At 48.9% G+C, this 26141-nt stretch overlaps 1 protein-coding gene across 10 annotated transcripts in view; it reads left to right on the plus strand.

Annotated features, from left to right (window-relative positions):
- The window catches only part of SHANK3 (SH3 and multiple ankyrin repeat domains 3), a 434403-nt gene that overhangs the window by 271221 nt on the left and 137041 nt on the right, over window positions 1–26141 (plus strand). For all 10 annotated transcript variants that reach the window (XR_014502588.1, XR_014502589.1, XM_083401725.1 and 7 more), the window contains one exon: window positions 21519–21632. Coding sequence is in view for 8 of the 10 variants with exons in the window: in XM_083401725.1 (XP_083257851.1) it covers window positions 21519–21632 (114 nt within the window). In the remaining 2 variants the exon portion in view is untranslated. The remainder of the gene's footprint in view (window positions 1–21518; window positions 21633–26141) is intronic.

The raw sequence follows: 26141 nt of genomic DNA on the forward strand, positions 1-26141 counted from the left end.
GAGCTGAGGTCCCCGTGCTCCTAGTGCCCTCTCATCTGAACTATAGCCCCTTACTCTACATGAGGCTTTCCTTGAAGATGGTCTGCTAGTGCAGGATGCAGTTTCTGGGGTGCTATGGGGGGACAGCCCAGTGGGACCCTGTGCCAACAGTCCCCAAAGCTCTTCACTAGCATCCTTTGAGCCACTGGGCCCATTTCAGGGTGTTTATCGTACTGCACAAAGGCCATAACAGCTTGGGGGCCAAGCACCCCTCTCAAGATCAGCCTTCAGTGATTGGCGGGGGAGGCCGTCTTGGCCTCTGGGTTGGTGCTGATGCCTGGAGGGGCCTTCTGGGTGGCAGCCCCCGCCCCCCACTTGTGGAACGGCCTGTCTGAGGAGGTACAAGAGATGTGCTTCACGCTGGCACTTGATGGCTGGAAGATCCCCTTCATTGCAACCTTGAAGTTATGAGCTATGAGGATGTGGGACTGTTTTTGGAATATTCTCAGATTGTTCTTAAGGTTTTAAAATGCATTGTTTGTTTGTTTTTATTAAAAAAAAACAACCCCTTTCTTATTTTGCTGCTTTGCTTGCTTGCCGCCCTGGGCTCCTTTGGGAGGATCGGAATTGAACAGACGGCAGGAGCCAAGGATGCAGGGGCCTGGGGGCAGGAGCGGAATTAATGAGAGGAAGGGGGTGGCAGGAGGGGCTCCTCCTTAACAACCTAGTTAAAACCTCAAGGGGCTTGGGGGAGGGCTGGAGGGCTGGCGGTATCCATGCGGGTGGTGCAGAGGCTGAACTTTCCCCAGGAAGGGCTGGGCAGGCCAGAGGTTGTTCTGTTTTGTGACCGTTTTTCTGTCTCTGACCATCTGCTTTGTTGCCAGCCGGACGCTCTTCCCCATCTCTCTCTCTGCTTTCTCATCCTCATCCATGCTCCTCTCTAGACGAATCGCCTCATCAGCTGGGTAACTATGGCTTTCCTCATCCTCCTCTCTTTTCTCCTCCTCGATCATCCCCACCCCTTTTGCCTCCTCCTGTCTCTTGTCACCCGATGGCGTCTTTGGGGGGCTGGGTGGGGGGAGTCAGCTGCTTGGGGGTCCACAGTCCTTTGCCTCCCTCCCTTGATGCCTCCTTGTTCCTAGCAGACTGTAGCTAGCATGGGTGTAGAGAGAGAAATAAGAGGGTGCAAAGAGTCGCTCTCCAGCAGGGATTTGGGGTGATGCGATGCCCTGATGCCATTTGAAGAGCAGAGGAAAGCAGAAGACGCCTGTCCAGCCCTGTCCAGCCACATAGTGGACATGGAAGGCCCTCAACACTGCTCTTTGGGCTTTGAAGGATTTGCACCTTCCTGGACAAATGAATGCAAGTCCCATCCATAACTAACCTGAGTGTTGAGTTCTGATTTCAATCCGTTGGCCATGCAAAGTGTGGTTGGCATTGACCTCTTCTGCCAGCCCGCTGGAAGACGGTCACAAGTTAAGCATTCCTCTCCAAATGTTAAGCAAATCCTCTCCAAGTTAAGCAAATCCTCTCCAAAAGCTGCTTCCACTCCAAATGTGGCGGTCAGAACATGTTACGTCGATGTTGCTTCGCTGCCTCTTTCCTTGCAGTGGGTGGCATAGAGGGGAGGGGTGGTGTGGAGTCCTGGCATTTGTGCTGAGACCTTGGGAAAGGAGGAGTTTGGAGGACGGTGGATTTGCCCCTCCTGGGCCACCTGTTTTTCTCATAGCTCTTCCATATCCTGCCCTGAATCTGCCCGTTCTCCATGTAAGAGTTTGGCCACCATTTATTTGTGCTTGGAATGAGAGGAGGGGTGTTAGACTCCCAAAGTGGTGCGCTCTCTGTGTATGTGTTTAGCTGGTGCTCATTGTAGTAACATAAAAGCACTCAGGTATCTGGGAGCGAGATCCTCTGGTGGCTACAGGTAAGTGTGGTTGAAAAGGTGCATTTGGGGGGAGCTGGCAAGCATATTGCCTGTCTCTATGCAATGTGGATTGTTTCGCTGTGAGGCTCCTTTGCATAACCTATGAAAAGTTGCAGAATTGAAATCTCATGCTGAGGACAGAGGGTGAGGGGTTTCCCTACCATCTCACTTGTGTGTGCAAACACTTTGCAGTGTCTCCTGGGGCTTACTGCGCCATGGGGCTGGGGTCTCTCCTCCACCCTCCACCTGGCCGTGTTGCTCACCTGAAATCCTGCTTCCTGCTGCTCATCTCATCATCTCAACCCCCACTGAAGCTACACCTTCTTGGACCTGAACTGGCCTTCAGGCAGCTGGGCTTCCCCCTCCTTGCTCCTCTCCCCTCGGACAGGGATGGACCTGGTTTATTTAGCTGGGATCTTTAACCTAGGGTGGCAGGGAACTCCTCTCCTGTTGACATCAGGAAGGCAACTCCTATGTACTGTTTTTTTTTTTTTTACACCTGCTAAAAACATTGAGGGACGCGGGTGGCGCCATGGGTTAAACCACAGAGCCTAGGACTTGCTGACATTTCTTTTTACTCTCTGATATTGCAGCACTTGCCTTCCCCCACTTTAAAGCTGCTCTTTATAATTTTTTGACGCTGCTTCCATACTGTACAGGGAACACGGGTGGCGCTGTGGGTTAAACCACAGAGCCTAGGACTTGCCGATCAGAAGGTCGGCGGTTCGAATCCCCGCGACGGGGTGAGCTCCCGTTGCTCGGTCCCAGCTCCTGCCAACCTAGCAGTTTGAAAGCATGTCAAAGTGCAAGTAGATAAATAGGTACCACTCTGGCGGGAAGGTAAACAGCGTTTCCGTGCGCTGCTCTGGTTCGCCAGAAGTGCCTTAGTCATGCTGGCCACATGACCCGGAAGCTGTACGCCGGCTCCTTCGGCCAATAAAGTGAGATGAGCGCCACAACCCCAGACCATTAGGTCACGACTGGACCTAATGGTCAGGGGTCCCTTTACCTTTACCTTAAAAACATTTTTGCTTAGATGAGTCCGCCCAGACACATAGAGAATGAATGTGTGTTTTAATCTGCCTTTACAGTGGAACCTCAGTTTTCAAATGTAACCCATTCCAGAAGACCGTTCATAGAATCATAGAATCATAGAGTTGGAAGAGACCACAAGGGCCATCGAGTCCAACCCCCTGCCAAGCAGGAAACACCATCAGAGCACTCCTGACATATGGTTGTCAAGCCTCTGCTTAAAGACCTCCAAAGAAGGAGTCTCTACCATATTGAGTTTTTGGTTTTCGAGTTCTGAAAACCAAAAACTCAATACGGAAGCCTCAATACAATAGGGAAACTCAAAACCAAAGCTATGCGGCATGTTCAACATCCAAAAAGTGTTCAAAAACCGAAGCATTTACTGTTTCTGGTGTTCGAGTTCTGAAATGTTTGTCAACGGAGACGTTAGAAAACTGAGGTTCCACTGTATTGTTGATTTTATGTTTTGAATCATTCAAATAGTTATTTTAAGTGTTAATTTTAACTGATAATCTTCTTGCTTTATTCTCTTGATAACCACTTCAGTCTTTTTTTAAAACAGTCAAATGGTATATATATCTTATCAAACAAACAAACAAGCCTGCCAAGGCCCCTCTCCTTGCCTTGATTCTGCTCATAACCTGCAATTAAACTATGCATTTATTTATTTTTTGGTGACACCACAAGGAAGGCCTGGTGTTCGCCCCTGATCTAGGGAACTTCCAAGGAGAATACAGGTTCATGGTTCTAGGATTTGCTTCTGGAAGATGCCTGTCCTTTGACCTCCTGAGGCCTCTTCAGAAAGAGTGTGTGTTTGCTGAGCCATGTGAGGAAGAGCTGTGGCTCAGTGCTAGAGTGTTTGCTTTGCATGAGGGTGGTTCTGGGTTCGAGTCTCTATGACATCTCTGGGTGTGGCTGGGGAGACTCCTACCTGGAGCGATGCAGCTGCCAGTCAGTAATACTGACAATACTGATCTAGATGGACCAGTCCTCTGACTCGGCGTCAGGCAGATTCCTGTGTTCCTTCCAGCTCTAGCGTTGGAAGAGGTTCAGAAAAGGGCAACCCAAACTTCCAAGGGGGTGGAGTGATTCCCCTGGGAAGAAATGCTGCAGTGTTTGGTCGAGGGGAGGTAAGAAATCTCAACGTATAAAGCAGGGGTCAGACCTTGTGGTGGGCTGGACTATATTTTGAAGAAAAAAGTGAATGAATTCCTATGCACCACAAATAACCCAGAGATGCATTTTAAATAAAAGGACACATCCTACTTGTTATGTACTGAAGTTCTCACCCTGGGCCAGCAGGGAGATACTGCAGATAGTTTTCACTCAGGTCCACATATGCAAATAAGGGATTGAAAGTGACGTTCAGTGATTGGATAGTTACAGAAAATGGTTACTGTTGCGTTGTAGTGGAGCTCTATATAAGCAGGCTGGCTGAACCCTTCAGTTCAGTTCTGGCCTGTGAATAAACAAGAGCTGTTTAAAGAATTGCTGTGTTGTCTGATATGTTCACCCACAATTTAACACTGCTCATGTAAAAACACACTGATTCCCGGACTGTCTGCAAGTCTCTTTAGCTTTGTTTAATGTTTTGTATTTTTCTCAGAAGGTTGATAAAGAATGTATAATTATTGTTCTGTGTATATTAATCGCCAACGTGTTGCGTGAGTCGCACAGGTTGCATTTTTCTCGCCCTGAGGTGTGTGCTTGCACATGTGAGAGAGCAATTCAAGGCAAGTTTGATCCACAACCCAGCTAGATTCCCCCAGGAATCCCTACTCCCACCCCCCAGTGGAGCCCAGGAACTCTTGCTGTTCCATCAGGACTTGGCCACCTCTGGCGAGTGGGTGGCTGTCGAAGCAGATCAGAGGCAGGCGGGCAGCCAGGCTGTTCTTGAGGCTCCCTCGGTGAGTCAGGGATTCCTCCCTTGGCAACGGGAGGCGCTCCTTCCTTGCCACGGCTTCCAAGTGGCTCCCTGGCTCTCCTCACCCATCTCGCCCTCAAGGGCTGCCCCCAGCTGCAGCGGCGTAATTGGAGAGCAAGGCTTGCCCACCTTGGCAGCAGGTTCCTTGAGGGCTTTGAGGGTGCCAGCAGGCACTCGCTTGCCATCGCCTCTCGGCTGGCCTCCCTCCGATGAGCTCTTCTGCCACCTGAGTGATGCAAACGCTCTCAGAGCCTGCCAGTGGCAGTTCCCATCTCAGATTATCAGGCTTCCTCATCTCGGGGGATCCCCTGCCTCCAGCGAGAGGCACCCCTCCCCCCCCACACACACCATGAGCCTCTCCAGCTGCCTCTTCAATTACATCCGTGGAAGAAGGCCTGCTCTCTCCGCAGGCTCTCAAGACCTCCTCCTCCTCTTTCTTTGGCGATCCCTCATAGCTGAGTAAGATTGTCTTCCATAAACACGGTTTTAACAGTGAGTCTGTAAGTGACTGTGGAGGCCAATTCTGGATCCACACGTCCTTCCACAGTGGGGACATTGGTTTCCGGGTGGGAGTTGACCACAGTGAGGGTTTGCCAAGATTGCCTTCCCCTTAGCACGTTTCTCCCTTGTGTCCTGAGTTCAAGTGTCTTCAAAGCCCATGACACCTGTTATGGTAAAATCTGGGTGCGAGGCTGCTCTGCCACCCAGCTCATCGGACTAAGTCCGCGGGTCCCTGCGGAGGAAAATGAGCTCAGCCAGAGACAGGAGCAAACTGCAGAAGATCCATGTTTATTGCGCAACAGGTTCAAGGCGAGATTGAACAGCGAGAAAGGGGTGACATGAACTTTTGAAACCTCCCTCCATGTCCCAGAATACAGTGCAAAATACATCCCAGTTACATCATGAATACATTAAGAAGAGGTTGGGTTACACAGATTACATCATGAATATATTAAGAAGAGGTTGGGTTACACAGGATTAACATATGGAGGAGGGAGGGGGGAATATGCAGAGCTGGAGATATGCGCAGATAAGCACATCCTGAGTACCGGTGATGAGAAGACAATGGTCCATGTATGCATAGTCTGCCACCTGGCATTGCCCAGAGGAAAGGCTTGGCAGAGTGATTTGACAGGATTAAGGTCTTGACACCTTGCTTGAGGGATTATGCAGGACAGGGGAGGTGTCATGGAGTCCTAGAGAAATTGAGCAAATTGGTACGTTGATTTTCTATGAATTTTATAGATTTTAGTCCCTTTTGACATTGACAATTGGAAATAAATGGATATATTGTAGCGAAGAAGGAGGTGAAGAAGACATGCCCCCCCCCTTCCGTATCACACCTTTGGTAAAGGAGGTTCTCCAGCTGGAGCAATCACAGGCCAGTGTTTCCCAGTTGTTGGTGTTTATACTACATTTTTAAAAATTTGCCTTGAGAAAGTCTTTAAACCTCTTTTATTGACCACCAGCATTACGCTTTCCATTTCTAAGTTCAGAATAGAGTACAGTGGTACCTCAGCTTAAGTACTTAATTCGTTCCGGAGGTCGGTTCTTAACCTGAAACTGTTCTTAACCTGAAGCACCACTTTAGCTAATGGGGCCTCCTGCTGCCGCCACGCCGCTGGAGCATGATTTCTGTTCTCATCCTGAAGCAAAGTTCTTAACCCGAGGGACTATTTCTGGGTTAGCGGAGTCTGTAACCTGAAGCGTCTGTAACCCGAGGTACCACTGTAGTTGCTTTGGAAGATGATAATCAGGCATCCACAAAACATGACCAGTCCAACGAAGTCGATGGTGACATGCGTCACATCTGCAGGTGGATTAAGGAAGGCTGTGCGTGCCTTGAACCAGTGGCAGCGAATTCTGATGTGCCAACAAATTGCAAATCCTGTCAGTGGAATTGGGCAGGTTGAGCAAGCTTACCCTTGTGCAGTTAGTGCAGCTGCCTCATCTTCTAATAACACAGGATTAGGCCAAAGGCCCATCTGGTCCAGCATTGTGTTCTCACAGTGGCCAACCAGGGTCCTTTTTGCCCCGCTCTTTCCAGGCACAGGTCTGCTCTGTATTTGAGTGCTCTTTTTTCCTGTTCAGGAGCTTTCCATCCAGTTCTTTAAAGTTGAATCGAAACAAACGGCAATCTGCAGAAAATCTGAATTGCCATTTGCTCCAATGGAGCTCTAAGGAGCTGGTTTTCACGGGGGAAACTCCAGGGCTTAAAAAGGTGCTTAGACATGGAGCTTTCCTGTGCCTGGAAAGTGTGGTGCAAAAGGTAAATATGGATAAGCCTTAAGGGGAAACTCACAAGGGTCCTCTCCCCTTCTGGGGTTTTCAGCAACTGGCACTCAGAAGCATTGCTGCCTCCAGCTGCGGAGGCAGAACACAGACAACATGACTGACAGCCATCAATAGCCCTCTCCTCCTTCACAAATTTGCCTAATCCTCTTTTAATGTTCTCTAGGTCGGTGGCCAGCCCTGCTTCCTGTGGCAGTGAGTTCCACAGGTTAACTCTGAGCTGCATGAAGAAGGACGTCATTTTATTCTGTCCTGAATTTTCCAAACAATGTCTTCCCATGAACTGGATTTTCTTTGAATAAGAAAGGGGAAGCAGTTCTTGACAGTGACAGTATCTAGACTATGGGGGGCAAGGACCCAGGGATGAAAGAAGAGGAGAGGAGCAAGGAAGGGGGAAGCCCTGCTACCTGAAGGTCCAAGAAGGGACCCCAAGGGTCATCTAGCCCAACCTCTTGCAATGTAGGAATCACAGCGAAAGAACCCCTATCAGTTAAGCCACTTGTTGGAAATGCAGTGAGGCTGAAGGCACATGGATGCACATGTGGTGGAACTGTAAAAAGATCAGACAGTTTGGGGATATGATTTATAACGAGCTTAAGAAAATGTTCAAATGCTGCTTCCCTAAAAAAACCCTGAAGCCTTCCTGCTAGGCAACGAAATCTGAAAACGTTCAGGAGAGTCTTTATGTATTTCACAATCGCTGCCAGAATTCTAATCGCAAAAGGCTGGAAGGGAGAGGATATTTCATCCAAATTAGACTGGCAAAATAAAATAAGAGAGTACGCTGAACTGGTGAGATTATCAGCAACCTTAAGAGACGTTTCAGACGAAAAATTTATCAGAGTGAGATATATACAGAGTATTATGTAAAAGAACACTGTCAAAAGATCAATCCGTTGGCAGGTCTTGATTGAGCTTCGATGTGCAATTAGGATAATTTTATCAAATAAAATTGATAGTAAGTTAAATAACATGGAGAAAGTAAAGTCTAAGCATGTATTTAAGGAATTTAATCTGGGAATATGAGGGGAAAATTTGAAGCCTTATAAAATTTAATCACAAATGTATACACAAAGCAAGGATGAATAATTGTGGTTTTTTTACTTCTCATTTTGACTGTAATATCTATTGTACATTTCTGTTATAAAGTTTTCAAGCATATTAAAAGAGAGAGAGGTTCACACCTGGCCGTGCCGCCTTAGGGTTTGTACTGATGCAAAAGTCAGAATCCAGAGGATTCTTGCTTTTCAAAGATGGGCATAGGATGCCAGGAGTGATGAGGAATGCAGGCTGGGCTGGGGCTGATGGGTATTACAGTCCAAATATTGGCCAAGGGTGCGGTTGGGGTGGGGGAGAAGCAGGTTGGAGAAGGCTGGCCCAGTGCAGTTGGCAGGCTGAAATTAGCCTCTGGAGCCTTTGCTGATTAATCAGGACTCCTGCATAGCTTAGATGGTAGAGCATGAAGTACTCTTTTGGGTGGACAGGGGGGTGAGCTGGTATGGGGGGGCTCCCTGGTCCTGAATGGAGCAACTGTGCCCCTGAAGGACCAGGTGCGCAGCCTGGGGGTCATTTTGGACTCCATGGAGACGCAGGTCAGTTCTGTGTCCAGGGCAGCTGTCTGCCAGCTCCATCTGGTACGCAGGCTGAGACCCTACCTATCTACAGACTGTCTCGCCAGAGTGGTGCATGCTCTGGTTATCTCTCGCTTGGACTCCTGCAATGCGCTCTACTTGGGGCTACCTTTGAAGGTGACCAAGAAACTACAACTAATCCAGAATGTGGCAGCTAGACTGGGGACTGGGAGCGGCCACTGAGACCATATAACACTGGTCCTGAAAGATCTACACTGCTGGCTCCCAGTATGTTTCTGAGCACAATTCAAAGTGTTGGTGCTGACCTTGAAAGCCCTAAACAGCCTCGTCCCAGTATACCTGAAGGAGCATCTCCACCCTCATCGTTCAGCCTGGACACTGAAGTCCAGCTCTGGGGGCCTTCTGGTGGTTCCCTCCCTGCAAGAAGCCAAGTTACAGGGAACCAGGCAAAGGGTCTTCTTGGTGGTGGTGCCCACCCTGTGGAACGCCCTCCCACCAGATGTCAAAGAGATGAACAACTTTCTGACGTTTAGAAGACATCTGAAGGCAGCCCTGTTTAGGGAAGTTTTTAATGACTGGTGTTTTAATGTATTTTTAATCTTTGTTGAAAGCCGCCCAGATGTGCGGGTTACAATTTATTATTATTATTATTATTATTATTATTATTATTATATCCCAGGAACATGGGTTTGAGCCCCAGCTTGGGCAAAAATATTCCTGCATTTCAGGGGGTTGGACTAGATGACCCTTAGGACCCCTTCCAATCTATGATTCTATGATCATTTGCTAGTTGAGCTTCAACCTCCGATCCAAGTTGGGTGACCACATGGACCCTAAGCTGGAGAATGCACACAAATCTCAAGTATAGATCTCAGGTATAGATTCAACCAGCCTTTTCCTTGTTCTCAAACAAGCTCCTCCACTTCCATGAAATCTTTTCAGCATCATTTTAAGAGGACACCCCCCCCAAAAAAAATCCCTCTTGATTCCACACCGCCCCCCCCCACACACACACTTCCAGAAGGAAGAAAGTTCTGTGTTCTGGACAGCACCCAGCTTTCTGTGGGTGGCAAATGAACATTACCTAAGAATAGCAGCTGTAGCCAGGCTGTTTGGGAAAACTGGGTGCTTTTAGCCAATGCAGAAGAGGGCAATTAAGTAGGTCAGGGTGCTACGCTCTGGGGGACAGAGGCTGTGCATCTGGGTTGTGATGATGGCCCAGGTTGTGTCTCAAAAGGCAAGTGATGCTTCCATTCATTTATATAGAATAGCATCTAATAGCTGCTGCTCTGCAGGCACCATATAAGGAAACGGTGAAAGAATTTCCCCGAAAGCGAGAACATACAGTACGGAAGCAGCTTCAAAAAATTATAAAGAGCAGCTTTAAAGTGGGGAAAGGCAAGCACTGCAATATTAGAGAGTAATAAGAAATGTAAAAGCAGCAGATTTTCAAATCTTGGGTGCCAAAAAGGGTTTTCCTTGGCGCTGACAGCACAGTGAAGCAGGTGCCAGGCGGACATCCCTGGGGAGTGCGTTCCATAGACAAGGGGCCACCACTGGGAAGGCTCTTTTTCCCCTGCCATAGTTCAGCAGGCCAAGGCACTCCCAGCTGGGGGGGGGGGCTGTGTTGAAGGTCTCTGAGGACAGGAAGAAGCCTTCCTTCAGATCCTTATGACCCCAAGGCCTAAAAACCAGCCCTTTTAAATTGTGCCCAGAAACTGACCGGTGGCTCAGAGAGTAAACCTCAGCTGCTGGGATCACAGATCTGTGGCAGTGGGGGGCCATACAAGGGACTTGAGCAGGACGGCCAACGAGCCACATCCCGTCTGAGCACAGGGCATGGCCCACCTTGAAGCAGCCTACTTCTCTTTTAAATCAGAACCAGTGAAGGCGGTGAAGGTCCTGTGTGAGTGCCTGGAGGCGGTTGGAGGATGGATGGCGGCTAACAGATTGAGGTTGAATCCTGACAAGGCAGAAGTATTGTTTTGGGGGGGCAGGGGGCACAAGAAGGAGGGGACGACAGAGGATGAGATGGTTGGACAGTGTTCTCGAAGCTACAAACATGAGTCTGACCAAACTGCGGGAGGCAGTGGAAGACAGAAGTGCCTGGCGTGCTCTGGTCCAGGGGGTCACGAAGAGTCGGACACGACTAAACGACTAAACAACAACAACCTTCTGATCGGCAAGTCCTAGGCTCAGTGGTTTAACCTACAGTGCCACCCATGTCTTTGCTTGCTGCTTAGGTCCTCACTTATCCTTTCCTGGTCCTGAGGGCCTCACAAGTTGAGCTCAACTTGAGCATCTGCCTCCAGCACCAGCAGGAATCCAACAGGTGCCAACTCCCGTTGCCAGGAGAAAAAGCTCCACCTGTTGAAAGCCTGCCTGCTGCGTTCCTTTTTAAGACGGCAGCCTTTCCCTCCTTTCTTTCTTTCCCCGCTAAAAACCCTTGCAGCCCCTGTCCTGCCGGGAAGGGGAGGGGGCGGCTTCGAGGTGGAGAAGGAGGGTCTTCGGTGGGCAAAGCAGTCAGGCCGCGTCCAGCCGCGGACACTCGAGAGCAGCTCCAGAGAGGCTGGGAAGGGCGAGCCAGGCAGGCAAGGAAGGGAGCGGGAGTGTCCGCTTGGGCCCGTGGGTGCCCAGGGTCGTGGGTGCCATGCAGGGTTCATGCCCCTGGCTCCGAAATTTGTGGGTGCCCGGCCCCTTCATGGGGAACTTTGTGGGGGAGTTCACAGCTGTAGTGCAGAGAAGAAAGGTTCCTTGGTTCCAATTGTACAGGGAGAGGCTGTGCCCTTGAGCAAGAGCCCACTGACGGCTGTGTTTGAATGAGAAGCCACATAATTCTTGACTTAAAATTGAAGGGACCCTGTGGGTCATCTAGTCCAACCTGCTGCAATACAGGAATCACAGCTAAAGCTTGCTCCCTCTTCCATGGGAGAGCCCTTGTGATATTTGAATTCAGTCACCGCATCCCTTTGCCCTCCATGAATTTGTCTCATCATCTTCCAAAGCCATCCAAGTTGGCCATCATGGGGCAGGGAGTTCCATAGGTTAGCCACGAGCTCCATGAAGGACTTGCATTTGGGGGGAGAGTTTCCTGTGTGATTTCATCTGGGCTTCTTGGTGGGGGGGGGGGGAATAGATTTAAGGAATCTCAGGCACAGCCATCCCTTACTTCTTCGCTTTCGTGCCATACTGGGGTGAAGATGGGGGCTAAATTGACTTTGCTCGAGTCTCACATAAAGAGGCCACCAAGCAGCACCGAAGCCCACGGTCAGATGGGCTGGGCCGGGAGGAGTGCCGCCGTGCCACCCCTTCCCCGCCACCCAGCGCCATCCTTGGCTGGCTTGTGTGGTTGGCGCTGCGGACCTGACCCTGCATTTAAAATCCAGCTTGTCAATTCCAAGGGACTAATGAATTGTTAAAGCTGAAAAAGTGCTCATTAGCTTTGGGGGGAATAAATTAATTCCCTTCTAGGCTGGCTTGCCTTGATTGGCATCTCTTGTATACATAAATGTTTAATTAAAATACATAATGAGTGTGAAATGATCAGCCGCCTGAGCAGCTGGAGACCTGGGTGTGAGCGGATCTCTCAGAGTGAACGCACACACAGGCACACAGTCGTGCGCCCAGACTTTGGTGCTTCTTCACCTTCCTGCTGTGAGCGTGCGAGGGTCCACTATAGTGAACTGGTTGTGGGAAGAAGCAGAAAAGTTCCACGCCTTGGTTCCTGCGCATTTATTTATTTAGAATATTTTTACTCTGCTTTGCCCACTGAGCTCGTTCAAATTGGTTTACAAATGCAAGCAGTAATTTGAAAGGAGCAGCTCCGAGCACAATAGCAAATTAATAGGCCATCAATAAAACAAACACTTTGGAAGTAGCTTTCGGCAAGGAGGTTTAGCTTATGCTGTCTGCCTCCACCGACACAGGAATCTGTTATAATTGATTTATGGCTACCATTAAATTGACTATGACATTATTAAGGTGTTTCAGGGCTGTGTGTTAGATTAATACAATTATTAATTTTAAAAGCAGGGCGCTGTATTCAAGCCTCCGTTGCCATTTGTCTGTGTAGCTGAAATATTTATATCCCTCGACGTGACAGAAACATAGACGGTGTCTTGGAAAAGGAGCATAAATAAGGCATCATTTGAAATCCACTAAAATGCAAAATTCATGCAGTGTGTTCTTGCCTGGTGGGGAAGGTTGTGGGCAGAGTCAACACGGGGGGGGGGGGGGTTCTGACGACCTTTGCCAGTTCAGTGTGTGACAAGATTAGTGGCCTGGCAGGACTCTCTTAAGGTCTGTGGGTTGAAATTGCTGGGGGACAGATAGCTTGGGCTGGGAGCTGATGCCTTCGTGCCCTGACTTTGGGGGCTTCCTTGTGGGCACATCGGGGGGGGGGGTCATGGTGGACAACAGCTCATCACTACTGGGAAAACCATAGCTTTAACTAGAATAGAATTGGCCTAGAATTAGCACTGGCCTTTTTGATGCTGCAGCACACTGTGGACTCATGTTCAGCTTGTGGTCCACCACCCCCAGATCCTTTTCACATGTCCAGCTAGTAAACCAGGGGTCCCCCATCTTATATTTGTGCAGCTGGTTCTTCCTGCCTCAGCGCAGAACATTTGTCCCTACTGAAATTCATTCTTTCAGCTGGGGCAGTTGAGCCATCAGACAGATGTTCCATGATGTGTTTTGTCAATAAAAGGACCAGTGCAGGTTTGTGTCCTGGTGTGTGTGTGTGTGTGTGTAAATTGCATTCCTCTGTGTCCGTGCAGAGCTGTGCTGACATCATCGCAGGTATGCTAAGATAATGGTGGGAGGTATTTAACTTTGCAGCTTGCCCAGCCATTTCCCGCCCCCTCCAAACAAGCCATTTCCCTTTGCTCAAACCTGCCTCTGTTGAAATTAGCCAGCCCCACACAGGCCTGCCAGAGGCTCAGCGTGCAGCCTGTTTATTAGATTAATTGGGCGTTTGCAAATGCGCTTCTCTGATTACATTCTGAATTGCTAACAAGCGAGGCTGCCGCACGGAACAACTTGTAGGGCAGGCGGGGGTGGGGGTGGGGGTGGGAGGCAGGTCTGCAGACCAGCTGCCGCTGCGCCAATGACCAGTCTGTTGGTCACGCTTGCAGGATTGCTGCATCGCTGTGGAGGGTGGGTGTAAGAGAGCCCGGCTGCAGGATCCGGCCAAAGGTAGTCCAGAATCCTGTTCTCACAGTGGCCAAGCAAATGTCCCAGTGAGGAGCATGCAAGCAGGGTCCAGAGCAAGGGGGATAAAAATCAATGATTTTTTTGGGGGGGGAACCATAAAAATTGGATTTTTAAAAAAATTAAATCAGATTTTTTTTTTATTTAAATTGGATTTTTAAAATAAAATGCTTTTGGAGCAAATCTTTCTAAAGATGGTTTTCTATTGAAGTTACATTCTAGTCCAAAAGCTATTCATCAGGAAATAAGGATTTGTTTTAAGTTTTTCATGTGGGCTGAAACTCAGTCTAAGGTTGTTGTTGTTGTTTAAATCGTTTATCCACATCAGTTAAGAAACATGGATACATATGCTATAATGTTATTGTTTTAGTTAAATAAATTGTTTAATTTGTTAATAAGGAAATGATTGTTTTTCTCCTTCCAATAAAGTACAGCAGAAAAGTTGCCCAGATATAAACAGTGAACTTAATAAACCTCACAATCATTTCATAATTATCTGCCTGTGTATTTCTAATAGTATAACCAAATCAGTAATTTTTGATATAATGGTAAAAACTACTCTGAAAATTTATTCTTCCAAAAATGAAACCTTCGTCTGGTTGTAAATATTAAGTTGATACCAGCAAGAATGAGTCTTTCCGTAAAAAAGAAAGAAAGATATAAATCAAATCTTGCTGACTAGTGACTTAAATCGTGATTTAAATTGATTTGATTTAAATCAAATCCACCCTGGTCCAGAGTTTTGCATTGCAGAAAGGCCAGGCTCTTCCTGCATCATGGGGTGTGGGGGGGGGGGGTTGGTCTAGATGTCCCTTTTGTGTACCTTCCTTCCACCTCTGCATTTCCACAATTCTCCTGCCCAGCCCAGGCATTCCTCACAACTTCCCTGGGGGCACAGCCGAGCATAGAATAGAATAGAATAGAATAGAATAGAATAGAATAGAATTTATTATTTATACCCCGCCCATCTGGCTGGGCTTCCCCAGCCACTCTGGGTGGCTTCCAACAGAATATTAAAATACAGTAGTCCACCAAACATCAAAAGCTTCCCTAAACAGGGCTGCCTTCAGATGTCTTCTAAAAGTCTGGTAGTTGTTTTTCTCTTTGACATCTGGTGGGAGGGAGTTCCACAGGGCAGGTGCCACTATCAAGGAGGCCTTTTGCGTGGTTCCCTGTAAATTGGCTTCTTGCAGGGAGGGAACCGGCAGAAGGCCCTCAGAGCTGGACCTCAGTGTCTGGGAAGAACAATGGGGGTGGAGACGCTCCTTCAGGTCTACTGGACCAAGGCCGTTTAGGGCTTTAAAGGTCAGCACCAACACTTTCAATTGTGCTTGGAAACGTACTGGGAACATGCCATTGGGGGACTTCGTAGCATTTGTTTTCAGGACTTCCTGACAGTTGCTGGTGGAAAGGTGCAGGTTCTGACCAGCCCAGCAGCCTTTGTTTTTTCTGCACAGCTCTCTCTCCCTGTTATTCCTTCTCCAGCTGCTTTTCCAATGGCCAGGGAGAAGATACCAGGTTTGTGTGCCTTCTCCCCTGTAGGAAGAAAATCAGCTGTGTGCTTTTTGTGGGAGAGGATGAATTGGCTCCTTCCCACAAGAGCTGTGTCAGAGCCCATATAGAGTTCTTACGTAGGTACCCAAGAGCCCATTTAGAGTCCTTTTGTGGGTTCTCTATCGGTAGGAGAAAATAGCAGAGGCCAACCAGAGAATATTGAGAAGCAAAGCAGCTAGTAAGCCTGATCTTTATTGATCTGTTGCAACAGGGTGCCCCCTTCACACACAGGAGGAGGAGGACCCAGAACAATGGCGCACAAGGCCTTATATAGACATTTTGAAATGGCCCGCCCTGGAGCCCAAGACCACCCCCAGAAACATCATACATACATCACAGAAAGGCTGGAAATCTGGGTGTGTTACTTCGTCCTGTCTGCCAGGTTACCTGATTGGATTACCTGGGCATCCTGGCCACTCTTTTGTTATGCTAACTACTCAATTCCTGAATCCAGGTCACAGGCTCACCCTATTCATATCTTAAATGTGCCCTTAAGACAGGATTTGTGAGCAAAGAGACAATGGGGAGATTTCCCAGTTGGACCTCGCTGAGAAATATTTGGTCATTTTGGGAGAGAGAAAATGGTTTTTCTGTGGACTTCAGACATGTGGTTTACATATTTTTATGTGTTTGCTTGGTACATTTATGAACAACGAATTTATATATATGGGATGCAGGTGCCACTGTGGGTTAAATCACAGAGCTTAGGACTTGCCGATCAGAAGGTCGGCAGTTCGAATCCCCGCAACAGAGTGAGCTCCCGTTGCTCGGTCCCTGCTCCTGCCAACCTAGCAGTTCGAAAGCACGTCAAAGTGCAAGTAGATAAATAGGTACCACTCTGGCGGGAAGGTAACCAGTGTTTCCGTGCGCTGCTCTGGTTCGCCAGAAGCGGCTTAGTCATGCTGGCCACATGACCCGGAAGCTGTACACCGGCTTCCTCGGCCAATAAAGCGAGATGAGCACCGCTACCCCAGAGTCATCCGCGACTGGACCTAATGGTCAGAGGTCCCTTCACCTTTTTATTTTACATATATAAGACCTTAAAATTCTTATAACATTGGGCATAATCCAGATCTTAAAATGCTGCGGCAGCAGGATATTTTGGCCCTGGAAAGTGCCACCAGCCAGCCCTGGTCGCAAGGGGTTAGGCGTTTAGGCTTTCCCTATTTTAGGTATTTGCATCCCCTGAATCCCTGTTTCATGTGCTTTTAGGATACCATTTTGTTGGTCTTAGGTTGTGTTTCGTTTGAATGTGATTAGCTGTGATTCCTGCATTGCAGGGGGGTTGGACTAGATGAACCTGGGTGTCCCTTCCAACTCTACAGTCCTGTGATTGCATGGTATTGGTTGCTTTTTATGCCCTACACCACTTGCGTATTGCAAAAAAACAATAATCTGTTAAGTGGCTTATAAATGCTTTTAAAGAAACCAATATTGGGTTGTCGTCAGCTGACTTTTACTCGGTCCTGTTGATGTTAATGGCCATGAGTAACTTAATTTCGGATTAACGCTTAATCCATTAATTTCATCCGATTGACTCTGAGTAAAAGTTAGTTTGAATGCACCTTGTTATTTTATAAAGCCACCACCATCAGCACAAATTTAGAGTGGAAGCAGAAAAGGGCGTTCCCTGCACCCAAGGAGCTTGCAATCTACATTTTGCTTGGGTGGGAGTCAAGAGAGGAAGAAGAAATTTTGTGTGTGTGTGTGTGTGTGTGAGAGAGAGAGAGAGAGAGAGAGAGAGAGAGAGAGAGAATGAATCTGCATTCATTTCATTTACACAAAGTTGGCTCAGTTTCATTACAGGCTGAGGGCTGAGAGTTTAACCCGTTGGTTTCCAAAGTGTGGCAGTGGGATTACCTGGGTGGGGTGGGGTTTCTAAGAGGCAGGTGGGTGGCATGGGGTGTGTGTGTGTGTGATGCAAACCACGATCCTGACCAATCTGTTTTATAGGGACGAATTTACGGAACCAAGCAGGGTGGGGGCAGATGCACAGAGCAAGGGCCTGGTGTTCCTCTGCAGGGGCTGCAAATTCCAGCTTGCCAGGAAGGCGGACTGGGGGGCAGGATCCGCCGGGCAGCAAGAGCCAGGCGCTTGGCATCTCCCTTGAAGCCACCAGCTGCAGGCTTAAAACACTGGAGCTTTAACCAGCTTCCCCATCTGCATTCCTGCCTCTGATGCAGCCATTAATACATATTGATTTACAACCCACGAGAGGCTTTTAATGTTGGGTTTCCTCCCCCTCCTGCCTTCCTTACCCACTTCTGCACGGTCAATATGGCAGCGCAGTGCTTCTGTTCCAGCGAGCGTGTGGCCCCAGTCCTTTCCTTGGTCTTGTTAACCGAATCTTTTGGGTTAAATTGTGTGGAATGATACAATGCCGTTAATTGGAAGGAGCCGGAATCATTTGGAAGAAAAGGGCAGCTGCTGGATTGCACCCAGATCTCTCTCTCCCCGCCCCCCCACCACCCACCCTCTCCCGGTTTCTTTCCCGATGAGCTAGAGAGTTAAATTGTGCATCTCCAAATCTAATTTGGTGGTTCTGAACAGACAAGGGAGCATTGATGTGCAAATACAGGGACAGAAAGGGCGGGGGGTGCAGGCAGGCCTCCACCCACCCAAAAATGATGGAGAAACTGATTGTATAGGAGTCTGGATCTGTGATGCATCCTCATTTGGGCCTGATTCAGGAAACAAAGTAAAATAAAAGGCCCAACCCCTCTGTCTCAAGGGACTGTGTCTGTACAGAGGCTGCTTCTGTGATGCTGCATTGCTTCAGAAAGAGTTTGCAGGGGGGCGGGTTCCCGCAGGTGCTCACAGCCCCCCCCCCATATGGCCCCAAGTTTCATTTGGCCTTCAGAAGTGACAGAGCCTTTATGTGGTGGGCCCTGACCTGCGGAACTCCCTGCCGGTGAATATTCACCAGGAACTGCCCCTCTCTTCTTTCAGACGTCTTTTGAAAGCCCTGTTGTTTAGGCAGGCCTATGCAATATACATTTTGTCTGCAGTGTGGTGTGGTGGTTAGAGCAGGGGTAGGCAACCTAAGGCCCGGGGGCCGGATGCGGCCCGATCGCCTTCTCAATCTGGCCCACAGATGGTCTGGGAATCAGCGTGTTTTTGCATGATTAGAATGTGTGCTTTTATTTAAAATGCATCTCTGGGTAATTTGTGGGACCTGCCTGGTGTTTTTACATGATTAGAATGTGTCCTTTTATTTAAAACGCATCTCTGGGTTATTTGTGGGGCATAGGAATTCATACATAATTTCCCCCCCCAAAAAATATAGTCTGGCCCACCACATGGTCTGAGGGACAGTGGACTGGCCCACAGCTGAAAAAGGTTGCTGATCCCTGGGTTAGAGTGTCAAACTGTGACCTGGGAGAAGTATCAGGAAGGTTTTTTTTTTAAAAAAAAAATATTAAATGTTTTTATATTCTGCTGGAAGCCTCTTAGAGTGGCTGGGGAAACCCAGCCAGATGGGTGGGATATCATCATCATCATCATCATCATCATCATCATCTGCCATTTGGCCACACAGCTCACAGGGAGGGACCTTTGAGGGCAGACCAGCCTACCTCACAGGGTTGTAAAGGTAAAGGGACCCCTGACCATTAGGTCCAGTTCTGGCCGACTCTGGGGTTGCAGCGCTCATCTCGCTTTATTGGCCGAGGGAGCCGGCGTACAGCTTCCAGGTCATGTGGCCAGCATGACTAAGCCGCTTCTGGCGAACCAGAGTAGTGCACGGAAACACCATTTACCTTCCCGCCAGAGTGGTACCTATTTATCTACTTGCACTTTGACGTGCTTTCAAACTGCTAGGTTGGCAGGAGCAGGGACCAAGCAATAGGAGCTCACCCCATCGCAGGGATTCGAACCGCCGACCTTCTGATCGACAAGCCCAAGAGGCTCAGTGGTTTAACCCACAGTGCCACAGTGTCACCCACGTCCCTCACAGGGTTGTGGTTAGGATTAAATGAGAAAAGAACCACACATGCCCCCTTGAGCTCTGTGCAGAAAATAGTGGGATGCAAATGCCATGATGAACAAATAAATGATAGAGGTTTATGAATGCCTTTTGCTGGTTGTAGTCTTGTGTAACATTGGATTATAAATATGTGCATAGATATATAGGGGCCCCAGGCAGCTGCCTTTCTGAGAAGCAGTCATAATATAGGAAAATGCCTTGTGTGGAGCACAACCCCTGGTCCACCCCCACCCCCTCAAGCCCTGTCAACTTTCAGCTGAGCCCAGGGTCTTCAGCCCAAGACCCATGTTTGTAGTGCATGGGGCCTGAGACTTTGTGAATGGCCTTTCTCACCCCTCTAGTCACGGCTCCTCACTTTTATTTAGGAAACTTGAGGCTTTGCCCCTTCAAGGCATTTGCATCGCTCAGGGGCGGGCGGGGGGGGCTTCTTACCACGAAAAAAAGATGGCATTCCCGTAAGAGAACCAACGGCGTTAATAATGGGAACTGGCTCTGGAGGTGGGTCGTTTGCTGGAATGGGAAAGTTTTAACCGGTCGGTGAAACAGAAGATGAGGCTGCAGGGTCCGACCAATGGCCCATCTAGTCCAGTATCCTGTTTTCAGAGTGGGCAGCCAGAAAAACAGTAAGCGCAGGGGCTAGCCGGATCTCGGAGTGGGGTTAGAATCTCCAATATTGCTATTTGAAATATACTCGGAGTCAAGAGTGGATTTCATGCTCTTTGTTCAGCTCATAGTGGTGAGGAGGAATGGAAGTTCCCCCAGAATGTCTGCCTTATATACATTATTTACACAAGGGGGGTAGGATAAGAGAAGAGGAAAGCAACTCTTCAGCCACCAGTTATGGCTATTTCTCATCCAGAAAAGTATAGCCAGAGACATTTTGGCAAATTAAAAAAATCTGCATTAAAAAAATGTGGCTCCCTTCTACAATTGGATTGAAGACTTATGCAGACTCGCAACATATGAACAACTTGCATATACTGTAAACGCAGACTCGCCATGGACAAATTCAATGATATTTGGAATCCATTCTTACAGATACCGTAATAGGTTAAGATCTGGTGAAGTCCAATACAACCTTGTAAAGTACCGTATTTTTTTGCCCTATAGGATGCACTTTTTCCCCTCCAAAAATGAAGGGTGTGTGCATCCTATGGGGCGAATGCAGGCTTTCGCTGAAGCCTGGAGAGCAAGAGGGGTCGCTGCTCACCGACCCCTCTCACTCTCCAGGCTTCAAGAAGCTATCCGCAAGCCGCGGGAGAGCGCAGCACCCCCCAGGCTTCGGGCTTTGCGCAGCTCTCTGCAAGCTGTGGGAGGACTGTGGGAAGCTGTGCAGCTCTCCCACGGCTTGTGGAGAGCTGCCTGTTCTGGGGGCTGGGGTCAGGGGAAGCTCAGGCTTCCCTCACCCCAGCCCTGCGCCTGGGGGGAAATAATTTTTTTTCCTTTATTTCCCCCCCAAAAAACTAGGTGCGCCCTATGGGCCGGTGCGCCCTATGGGTCGAAAAATACGGTATAGTTTTGGGTGTCCCCCCCTTTATTTTCCATTCTACACGGGTTCTGTTTCTCTGTTTCTTTTTCTCTCTTTTATTTATGTCTCACAATGTTTAATGCATATATAATTGTGTACTTTTTGAAGATTTATTTTTTTAAAAAAGAAATCTACCAGGACAGAAATTTTACCCCTGAAAAAGAGGACGTGTCCTGGAAAAAGAGGACACATGGCAACACTGCATAATGACAGAGGTGAAGCAAACTAGCCAGTCTTGCCCGGGGCCCTAGGAAAGGAGTTTTGGGGAACCAGGGCCCAGGAGGGAGAGTCATGGCTGCAAAGTCCAGGGAGAAAAGGCAGCCAGATAGAATGGACACCGCTGAATCCAAGTGAAGCTTCCAGGGATGACTTGTTATTCTGGATCCATCTCTGTTTTGGGGCACATGGGTGCAACTGGGGGGCCTGTGGTTTGGTGGCTCCTTTCTGCTCTTTTCCAGGGCGCTCCTTGACCTCTCTTCCTCTCTTTCCCACAGTGCTCAGCATCGGAGAAGGAGGCTTTTGGGAAGGAACCGTGAAGGGGCGGACGGGCTGGTTCCCGGCAGAATGTGTTGAGGAGGTGCAGATGAGACAGTACGACTCGAGGCAAGGTAAGGTCCCCCGTCGCTCCACGCACCTGAGGAGGAGGAGGAGGAGGAAGAGCTCACTTGCAGAAACCTGCCTGGTTCTTTGCTCAGAGAAGGCAGCATAAGGGACCCCAGGACGTTGCCCAGGGTGGGGTGAGGAGCATAGCTGTCAATTCACAGATTTGAAAATAAGGGGCCAGCAGCCTCGAAAATAAGGGATTAGCAGCCAAAATAAGGGATTTTAGTCAACCAGCTGAAATACGAAGTGAAAAGGGACCAGTTAATTTGGGAGAGCTGCGCCAGTTTTAAGCCCTTCGTTTCCAGAGGTTGCTGCTCAATACACCAGCTGATGAAACACTGCAATTAAATAACTACAAGCAGCAACCACTTTTCGCGCAAAACGAAGTCCAAGCTACGAAGATGCTGCTGCAGTTCTGTATCTTTTCTCTCGTGCTCCATCTGCAGCTCTCAATTCCATCAGGTGGGGTGGGAGGAAGGGGGGGGGGGGGAAATAGCGCCCGAAGTAAACCCACAGATCAGACCATCTATGCTAGTCTATCACTACAAATCTATGGGAGAAGCGCTTGCGGTCCTTCCCTTGTAGCCCTTGGAACACCTACCCGCGCCTCCGCCTCCTCCTCTCTCTGAACTGCTTTCTCTATGGTTGCCCTCGCTCTCCTCTCAAGGCTCCTCAGCAATTCATAGGCCGTGCCAGGCTGCCCATCTCACCCGGGTCCTACGGCGGCACAGCCGCAGTACAGCCTAGTGGGAGCGGCGGCAATGGGCAGAGGGGAGGCCCCAGGCAGAGACGCTCAGTTCGGCAGCCGCGAGGAGGATGGCGGCGGAAGGGCCCGAGGCTCCCGCCAGTCCCGGCGGGGAGGGGCTCCTGGGGGCCGAGGCTGGTGAGAGGAGGCTGGAGGGGGGCTGGCTGGGCACCCAAGCAACACTGTTGGAGCCTCCCTCCTCCCTGGCCGGCAGGGAGGGAGGGAGAGGAGCTGCTTCCTTTGAAACCCGGGAAATTTAAGGGACATCATCAATAAGGGACAGCAGAGGGACACGGCCCTGCGATAAGGGAGTTTCCCGCCAAATAAGGGACGGTTGACAGCTATGGTGAGGAGGCGGTTGTCCTGGCTCAAGGAGCAGCCCCTCAAATGTAAGAATCACTTTTCCAGGTGGTCCACATAGCTCAGTGTTTTATCTTCGTGTGGATGCTAGACTTTGACCACAGGGCAGTTCCACAAGTGGGGGGGTGATGACGGTTTTACTATTTGTATCCCACCCATCTGACTGCATTGCCGCTCTGGAAGGCTTGCAACACACCGTATTTTTCTGTGTATAATACGCCCCTGTATATAAGAGGGAGATGGTCCTGAGTTGTTGAGCATTTTTTCCGGGGGAACTGTCGAAAATCACTCACCCGCCTGACATAAACTGCCACTCGCACGCATCGCAAAAGCCTGCTATCGTCTGTCCCCGCGCCGGCAGAAGCTGCCAATCGCCCGCCCTAGTGCCGCAGCGACAGCAAATCAACACCAGCTATTGCCACAGCCACCAATAACATGCCAAATACCCACTGACAATCTCTGGCTCGCAGCAGCAACCAATCACACATCTCTCCTATGCACTATCCGTGTATAATACGACCCCCAGTTTTTAACATACTTTTAAAATAAAAAAAGGTCGTCTTATACACGGAAAAGTATGGTATATAAAAGCATAATAAAAGAATCAAATGTTCAAAAGCTTCCGAAGACAGGGCTGCCTTCAGACGTCTTCTAAAGGTTATATAGTTACTCATCTCCTTGACATCTAATGGGAGGGCGTTCCATGGGGCGGGGGCCCTCTGCCTGGTTCCCTGCAACCTCACTTCTTGCAATGAGGGGGCTACCAGAAGATCCTTGGAGCTGGACCTCTGTGTCCAGGCTGGACGATGGGGGTGGAGATGCTCCTTCAGATCTATAGGGCCAAAGCTGTATATGATGGCCAAACCCAATCCTTTTTAAGGTCTCCAGTAGCTTGTGCTTCCTGATACACCGTCTCTTATGGCTCCAACCTGGTGGAATGCTCTGTCCCATGAGACCAGGGCCCTGCAGGATTTAACCTCCTTCCGCCGGGCCTGTAAGACAGAGCTATTCCGCCTGGCTTTCAATTTGAACTTAGCCTGATCTTTTATTCCCCTTCCTTTCCTCCCCCTCCCCTTTTATAAAGATCACCCACTCTGAGACCCCACAACTAATTCTCCCTTGGTCTCCTTGCTGGCCCAAATAGGACTAATTTAGCCAGCTAGCCCTGGTGATCATCTAATGTTTATTGAATGGATTTCCCCCCTAAATTGATTTTTGAATTCTGAATTTATTGTTATTCACATCTTATACTGTATTTTATGCTTTTTTTGTTGCACCCATTAAGTGTTTTAAATTTGTTGTTAGCCACCCTGAGCCCAGTTTTCTGAACCGGGAAGGGCGGGGTATACATAAAATATTATTATTATTATTATTATTATTATTATTATTATTATTATTATTAAGGAAGCTTTCCTTCGGGTGATCCTAGCTAGCCGCCACCAACCCCTCTTCTGCTATTCCCATCCCAACAAAAAAACAACTCTGAAAACCATTTGCATCCGTGGCCTTCTTTCCAAAGAGCCTCAATGAGCAGGCAGGTTCTGCTTTCTTTCTCCAACACAGGCCAGAAAAGATCTTCCGGGTTCCTTGTCAGAGGAACAGCTTAGTTCTTTCGCACAAGCCTCCTAGGTCGGCTCTGGTTTCAGCTGCTGGCTGCTCTTCCGACTTTTTCTTTTGCAACGCATTGTTACGACATTGCTATTGTTACGGAATAATCTAGGTGCGAGGCTGCTCAGCCACCCAGCCCGTCGGGCAGAGCCCGCGGGTCCCTGCAGAATAAAGGAAGGAGTCCAGCCAACCGGAGAAAATAGCTGTAGACCAAAGTTTATTGCGCAACAGGTTCAAAGAGGAATTGAACCCCGAGGATGGGGTGACAAGGACTTTTAAAAGTTTCTCTTTTCCCAGCATACAGTTCATTGAGCATCATCACTACATCATTGCTATATCAGGAAAGGGGAGGGTTATACATGATTCACATCGGAGGAATGTGTTGGGGCAACAGGCGGATACAGGATATGTATTGGGAAGTACATTCTAAGCACCTACTGCAAAAGAACAATAGAACTTTGGTTTGCATAGTCTGGCCCCTGGGCAAATCCAGAGGAGAGCTTTTGCCCAGTGATTGATACCTATGAGTACCTTCTTGAGGGATTATGGCAGGGACCAAGCGGTTTCCAAGTCCTTGGCCAATGAAGCAAATTGGCGGTGGAATGAAGGAAACTGGCAAAGGAGTTGATTTTATATGATTTTGAAAGCTAGGTAACTTGCCTGAGCTGTCAAGTCGAAAGGATACGTTTATGCATAATATTTGCAACATTAACATCTTTAAAGATGTACCCCCCCCCTCCGTAATTTCTGTAACACTATGAAGCATGTCTGTGAGCGTGGTGGCTTACCGGTTTTGTGTACACCTGTGGGTTCAACTCCTGGCACTTGCAATGGAGCAACAGGTTTCTGAAATCCCCGAGCAGCTGGAAACCAGGTTCAGACACTCTCTTCTGAGATTTCATGGAGGGCTAGAAACTTAAAAAAGCAAGCGCCAAGACTCTCGGCAGTGTGTGATCTGCACAGCGCTGTCCTACAGCTTTTGGACAGTGGAAAAAGTGGTGTTTGGCAGCTGTTGCCTTCCTCTGCAACATCACCTCGCTTTGAAGGCAGATCAGTCTTAGGAAACCTTCCACCCTTTCCTCATTGCCACCTTTCTGGAGCTGCCCAAATAAATGTTTCTGGCAGTTCAGCCTCTGAGTGTATTGGCAGAGACCCAGGCTGGTGCAGTAGTGGAGAGGAGCTGAAAAGGGCTTCTGTTTGCTGAAGTGGGGAGCCCGAAGAGCACCCACACGTCTGCCAGATGAAAGACACTTCTTTTGAAAACCTCTCACTCTCTCTCTGCCCCTTCGAAGCTTCGTCTGGTTGTGTAGGAGGCCTTTGTAAATGGACAGTGAACTAGACTTGCCATATACAGAAGCCAGAATCTGGTTTGCATTTGAGAAAAGAGGGGGGGCTGTTGGAGAAAACGTTTTCTGCCTAAACCAAGTTTCAACCCATCAAGATTCCAGCTTGACATTTCGAGACAGGAAATGTCTGGACTGGAATGGTGGCCAGTTCAGGGGAAAGGCTCTTCGTTCTCAACAATTCCCAAGGGAATTGGCCGCCGGTGCCACCCAGAGGCACTCTGTGCTGCAGGATCCGTCCCTAGCCCCACATGGTGCCCTTTCCTTAAATACGGAGGTGCGGGAGCCTGCTGTGGGGTGCGCTTCTGCTGGTGTGGGGTGCAAGGGTTCTACGAGAGAGGGGAGACTTTGCTGCTGGCTGTTCCCATCACAGGCAAATGAGCAGCTCCTTGTTATTCTTGATAACTTGACAGGCTCCTCTCCGTCGCTCGTTTTCTGGTGACGCTCATTCCTCCCGG

This window comes from Podarcis tiliguerta (genome assembly GCF_965153285.1).
Source record: "Podarcis tiliguerta genome assembly, chromosome: 10".
Lineage (NCBI taxonomy): Eukaryota > Metazoa > Chordata > Lepidosauria > Squamata > Lacertidae > Podarcis > Podarcis tiliguerta.